This window comes from Montipora capricornis, chromosome 6 (assembly GCF_036669925.1).
Source record: "Montipora capricornis isolate CH-2021 chromosome 6, ASM3666992v2, whole genome shotgun sequence".
Lineage (NCBI taxonomy): Eukaryota > Metazoa > Cnidaria > Anthozoa > Scleractinia > Acroporidae > Montipora > Montipora capricornis.
Genome location: NC_090888.1, coordinates 31,953,998 through 31,961,070, shown reverse-complemented (window position 1 = coordinate 31,961,070; position 7,073 = coordinate 31,953,998). Strand labels below are relative to the sequence as shown.

At 39.3% G+C, this 7,073-nt stretch overlaps 1 protein-coding gene across 1 annotated transcript; it reads right to left on the bottom strand.

Annotated features, from left to right (window-relative positions):
- Positions 1 to 868: 868 nt before the first annotated feature.
- LOC138053698 (ATP-dependent DNA helicase RecQ-like) lies at positions 869 to 2,959 on the bottom strand. Its single transcript, XM_068900280.1, has 3 exons — positions 2,469 to 2,959; positions 2,052 to 2,160; positions 869 to 1,168 (listed from the first exon to the last, which is right to left on the bottom strand). Exons 1-3 carry the CDS (start codon positions 2,957 to 2,959, stop codon positions 869 to 871), a joined length of 900 nt encoding a protein of 299 aa, XP_068756381.1.
- Positions 2,960 to 7,073: the final 4,114 nt, after the last annotated feature.

Below are 7,073 nucleotides of genomic sequence, written 5' to 3'. Positions count from 1 at the left end.
ATATATTGAAACTACAGTAATTCTACCTGACATAACGTCCTTCTTTCTGTACCATGATCGGGCTGATTTATTTTGTTCATCTTTGATTTTAGAAGTAGAGAAATTGTGCAAATCTGACCAATAGTACATGTAAGTAATGCTGTGAGCCAAAAGTCAATAGTTTTTGATGTACATGAAACCCTTAAGCCAAGATATAATCCAATGAAGTATATATTGTTGGTTGAAACATTTGAACCTTGTTCGTTTATAGAAGCAATGCAAAAACAAGTACCAGTAAGTTAAAACCTGAATCTCAATGTACAAGATAAGTGATCATCCTCTAGGTATCAGTAATATTCATTACTTTGCAGAAGCCCTATTTGAAAAACTGTTTCCTATTTATGTGGCCCTCCGAAGTTCTCAAGTTTGGCTTAAAATAATTCATTTTGTCCATGACTTAGAAAGCTGGAATGTTACTAGTAGCTCAAGAATATGCTCTGCCTCTGTTGATAGCACACATTTTCAAATAAGTTTGATTTACAACAAGATATCATAATTATGTATCACCACTGTTGAGTTTTTTCCCCTTATTATTGTATAGTATTATCATATTATAGAAATTCAGGGTGGATAATTTTGGCTCTATTAGATTAATTTAAAGTCGTCTTATGCAGTTAACGGAGAAATCTGCAGTTGGCTCTTAACTTCAAAGGTTTATAATACTGTGATTCTATTGAAATATTTTTTGTACATGTATGTGTGGCTATTTGGAACCTTGTTTAGGCACTGTTCCCTAGTTAACTTAAAATCATTGTTTGAACCTCAACTAATGTCTCAATAATTTATTCTTTTTGAAGAACATGTATGCAGCCTACAGGGAAAGCCTTAACTAGGGCAAGTTATCAACAAGGTTCCCTAGGAAACTGCCAGTATTAAGGCTTGTTGCTGGTGTGAGTGTTTCATCACAGTCAGTTAAAAAACTGTCATTATCAAAACTTGGAGCCATGTCCAATAAGTCTGAGTTATCTCGGACTTCTTCCCAGTCAATAGCAATTTCCTCCATTGACTCAATACCAAGTTCAGCAATTTCATTCATGTCTCCAAACCGTTGACTCATGATGTTTACAATAGCAACTGCATCCTCAATACGCCACACTTCCACATAATTAAGAACATCTTGAACACTTTTCTAAAACTTGATCAATAAAAAAGTCACCAAGTTCAAGTAGCACATTTGGACAACTTACTAACTGTTCTAGTTTGGTCAACTGTTTGTCAATTTTACATTTCCTGAATTCTTTTAAGTCATTCTTTAAATACACTCCTCAGAGACAGGTCTTGATTTTACATGGGATAGACCATGAGGCTCTATCACTGAGGAAAGATCCACACTAAATGCATCTATGCAACTGTCTGAACCACAGGAACACTTGAATGCACAATTATCACAGCAAAAATGTTTAGGTACAACTCCATTAGGCTTCTCTCCAAAAGGTGCAAATACGTGTTCTGTCCTGCACTGGTCTGTTTTGCAGTAGTCCTTAACATCTTGTTCACAATGGCTCGAGAGTATTCCATTGTACAGTAAAATACAAACAGCAGGCAGGGCATCCCTCCCTGCTCTACCACTCTCTTGTACATAGCATTCCAGGTTTTTGAAGGACCCATGTGATATATTTTCCTGACTTGTTTGCAATTTACACCCATCCCAAAGGCAATTGTTGTGATTAAACATCGCACATAACCTTCATTATGTGAGAGGTTTTCTACAATGTGTTTTTTACAGTGGAGTGCCTGCATGATACATTTCAACAATTCGGTTTTTCGGGTTTCTGCTGTTCTTGTATAACTTGGCACCCAAAAACAAATTGAATGTTCTGAATATAATTGCACATTGCTTACGTGTTTGGCAATAAATCAATGTTCGTTCGGTCTTTTCACCACATTTCCTGAGTTCCCTGATTAATTCAGCAAATATCTGCTCAAATGGCTGACTTTTGTTGACATACAAAGTACCATACTTAAGGTTTGGACGGTCAGGACTTCTTTCAATGATGACAGTCTCTGGTTGCCTTTGTGGCAGTGGCAGTAACTACAAGCAAACTTGCATCCTGTGGGATTAGAGAGCCAAGATTGCCAAACCATTCATGAAATGGAACACTTCTCTCCCCAGGAAGGCCCCTATTTAAGACAAACATGTGCATAAGTAAAATTATAGGTATGATTGTCCACACACCAGTGTTGACATGCCGATCTTAAAAACGAAATGCAGCAGTCTAAATTTAACCTATTCATAGTGTAATACTTAGGTTTTTTCATCTGTATGTCGCGTATAATTTTTTATAAACTGCACTCGCAAAGGATATTAAAATGGATGCTTTAGTTGGTTAGCTACGATACTGACAATTAACGTTAAACAAAGGCATCCCACATAAGAGAATACCTGAGATGTTAAGTTTGGAAAAAGAACAAATTTATAACAAACATACCAGTGGCTAATACAATGCGCCTCATCGATAGCCACACCAACAAGATGTGTCTTGAAGGTGTTACAGCTGAATATGTCTCTCCAAGTGTCCTGAGCAAGGAAACTCTCAGGTGAGCCATAAACGCGCAAATATTCGCCATTCATAACACGTTCGACGATACCATCAGCCGAGTCTTCTGTTAGTGCAATAGCTTTTAAGCCAAGCCCGTTGAGGTAGTTTACTTGGTCCTGCATTAGAGCTTTTAAAGGTGACACGATGAAAATTGTGCATGCTTTCTTCCAAAGAGCAGAGGCGATCAACCGTATCAATTCAAATATTATCAACTTATGGTTACCGTTTGGTAGAGAAACGAAGATATCCTTGCCTTCAAAAAACAAATCGATGGCTTTTTGCTGCTCTTCATGAAATTTCTCTATTCCGAGAGTCGCACAAGAAAAATTTAAGGCCGCGATATAGCTCGTTGTTGTGCGAGGACACGGTTCTCCCGCCATTTTGCTTTTTAGCTCTGACGAGGCTTTAACAGACTTAAGCCAATCAGAGTTCGTGTAAGTATTGAGAAAATGGCTCGCCAATGAAAAAGCATTACATATTTTCGTGCTAAAGGTGACGTCACATAACACGATTTGCGTCAGGTTTTCGTAGAGGTTCTCTCCTCCTGTTTTTTTCTTCGGGGGGTAAGGTACAGCTACGCGTGGGCTAGTTGCTTCTCAACACATAAATGTTTTTGATGGATAAAAAGGGGGTGTCAGTATACAGTGGTTAGTAGTACTATATAAACAGTATGGTTCTGACAAATGTCTGATCAACATGATGTACTGTGAGATTCCAATAGTCATTCATTCTACTTACGGCCACTTATTGGACGAGGATTCCTTGTTGCCATTGTATGAGGTAGACAGGAGGATACCAGTATTCACTCTTGTTGTAGTTGAGTAGCTGGGTGTTGAAAGGATCAGAAAGGAGCTGTCAATGTGGCAACAGATGGTGATGAGAGAGTTGAAAGCGGATGAGAGGTGGCTGATGTAGATTGCGAAGAGGAAATGATTGACAAAGTATCATGTGGCGCAGAAGCCAGAGATGGTGTGAGAGCCATTTGGGAATCTGGTGGACCAGAGGAAGAGACACCTGAGTGGAAATGAAAATTTTCCAGTCAGACATGAAACAGTCTTTGTTATGTGTGTAATAATAATACTTTATTATTTATATAGCGCACTCTCCAATATTGCCCAAATGTGCTTTACATGCATCAGTTTAAAAGGTCTAAAACCTATTATACATACATCCGTTCAAAAAGTCTAAAACCTATTATACATATCTAATTAACACCTAAATATAAGAATATAAATAACATAAAAAATTAATGATATGCTAATTTAAAAAGATGTAGCTTGAGTTTTCGCTTAAAAATTGCAATACTAGGACTACACTTGATCTCCATAGGTAATTTGTTCCACATGCAAGGAGCGCTAACCGAAAAAGCTCTGGACCCATAAGATTTGGCAGTATATGATGGCTGGCAAAAAAGCAACTTGTCGGCAGATCTAAGATCTCTCCTTGGAACATATGGTACAAGCAATTGACTTAGGTATATTGGTGCTAGACCATTAACAATCTTGTACATAAACAGTAAAATCTTCAAATTGATGCGTTGTTCTACTGGAAGCCAATGCAATTCTATAAGTAAAGGCAAAATATGATCAGCCTTGCGTGACATGAATATAAGCCTCGCAACTGAATTAAGAGCATACTGTAAGCTCTGAATTAAGTAGTTAGTCAGGCCATATAATAAGGAATTACAGCTATCGATTCGAGATGTAACAAATGCATTAACACGGGTTCTGGTAGATTCAGTACTAAGATATCTGCGAACTTGAGAAATGTTCCTAATGTGAAAAATGGGTGACTTGCATATTTCACTTATATGCTTCTCAAAGTTCATTGTGCTATCGAACACAACCCTGATGTTCCGAGCAGATGGAGTTGGGGAAACTGGCGAGTGTCCAACAGTCACAAATTCCAATGGTGGCTATGGACAATATCTTGAGTGCAGAATCAGAAGCTCTGTCATATCATTATTCATCTTCAAGTTGTTATACAGCAGCCACCAATAGATATCATGCACATAGGCCTCAACTCGTTCACGGGACATTTCCACGTCTCCCAACGTAGAGGAGTTAAACGTCAGGTAAATCTGCATGTCGTCAGCATACATGTGATATAAGATACCATGACAACGCATTATATCACCCAAAGGGGCGGTATACAACAGATACAGGATCGGCCCAAGAACAGACCCATGTGGTACGCCACAGGTCAGTGGACAGCTGGAAGATTTTTTGTTCTTGATAATCACAAACTGCTTACGGCCACAAAGATATGACCTGAACCATTTATGTACAGTGCCTTCAATTCCATAGCAGTGAGACAGTCTTGAAAGGAGTATTCCATGGTCCACTGTGTCTAAGCATTACATTTCAGCTTTCCACTTTAAAAAAATGGACAATTTCTTTTGAATGGGTGAGAAAGCTGCAATTGCGCTAATATAGGGTAACTTTTTGATCTTGGTGCTAGAGTTATATTTGTGTGGGAAAATCTTGAAGTACATGAAGGTATCAGATAGCCCATTCAGTTTGAAATCGTCAATAATACAGTATTGTGCGAAAGTAATGAGAGCAAAATGTGGGAATCTCGTTCTTTGTCCCTGCAAACTTTTGATGAAATTTCACTGGAAAATTCGAGCGCCGTTTCGCGATGTTTCCGCCGTCATTTGGCTGAAACAAAGAGAGAAAATTCACCGCATTTTCGAGACTAGTGCGGAAATTCTCAACCAAAAGCGTAATTTCGCTTGTTGTACACGAAATTTCGTAGTGTGGTTTGCAAAGATCGAGCACATCGATGATTCGCCCATTTAGGTTTGTAAACAACTGCGGTCACTTCAGCGATTAATATTTTGGAGATAGTTAAGAAGTGTGTCAGTTTCACTTCTCTACAATATTTGCCCTTTGTAATGTGTTTTTATCCATCTTTCTCTGCTGCGTCACAACAGTGAAAATTGTTCCCAGGTCTATCACACCAGAAGTGTTTGTTGTCATGATGAAAGAAGTTAAATTTTAGATATATAGTTTTATCAAGGGAATTGATACACCTTCATTTATTATTATAAGTATCAAAAGCTTACTTACTTTTTAGCAGGCGCTGGCAAGTCACCCCAGTAAAAAACAACATCAATGGTCCCATAAAAGACTAAATACATTGCTTAAGAGCGAATCCATGCAAAAATCGACCATAATCGCCAATTCGTGGCAAGGCTCAAAAAATCAAAATCGCTCTTCTTTTGCATAGTGGTAGACCTAAGTAAGTATACAAACTCTATAGTCCAGGAGCTGAGACCAGAAAAAAAGGGTTTCGCTCTCCCATCACCACAGAAAAGGTCTGATAACGGATTTTGATAGAACAACACCTCCTGAATAACGCCAGGTAGTTCATAGGGTCGATTTGTGGTATAGGTTTTGAGTTAAGGGGGTGTTTTCTGACGTCACTGTAAATCTCACATGAAAGCGAGGTTAAGAAGCTGATGGGCATTTTCTGACGATTCTTTTACTAAAAGTGTCCCGGCATGACTCTAAAGTTTGTGTTAATGTTATCTGAGCATACAAGAAATATCGCTGTGGTGATAACTTGGGTCACCTGACCTACCACATGACACGTGTTGTATTACTGGTAGACAGTTCTCTTTACTTTTTTCTTGGTACGGCACACTTTACAGTGTTAAGGTCATTCAATTCAAATTCACCTGCAACTTAATGTATCTTTTGGGCAAGAAAAAACTTCATTTCTCCTTACTACGCTTCCTGCTTAGATTTTGGGTTCCGCGAGACACCACAGAAATCCCGGTCAATTGTACATTGGAATATAAGAAAACTGGTAAGAGTCATTCTGTAATCATTTAATCAGTCTCAGTGTCAGAATCGTCCTCAGATTCATCGCTTGCATCCAGGAATGCACCATGTGGATTTTTGCACAGGTCCATGTTTGCCATGCAAAAACAAGCTTCAGTACAAGACAGTCTGAGGTGGACACGAGAACAGTTGCTTTGACACCCCGACTTCTTACATTGGCAGGTGGTAAGTTCAAGGAGGCTGCTTGGTGCTGCAGCTTTCGTCGTATAGCAAGGCTGCAAGATACCGTTGATCTTTTCCCCGCCATTTCCTTCTGGGGAGGGTAGGTGTGGTCTTGCTACCTAAGCATTTCTCCAGATGAAGGCTTGGTAGCTGACTCTTCTTGCATGCTGGAGCACTCTGTCTGAAGTAGGAGGTAAGAGTTCACTCTTGTGTCGCTTCTGACAAAACATGACATATCTCAGTTCGTCTGCACTGCTGGTTTGCTTCTTCACTGCAGGGTATAAGTCGCAGATGAACGCTTCGCACGTTGCTCTGGATACCTCATCAAGAGCAGCCGACTGTCCAACCAATTCAAGTTTGTCCTGGTGCACTTCGTTGCGGCTTAATCTTTCCCACGCCTTCTTCTTTGATACTCTGGCTAATGCACTTGTTGTGTCACACGCCGTCAGTGCATGGAATGCTGGGAGGCACATGCACAATTTCT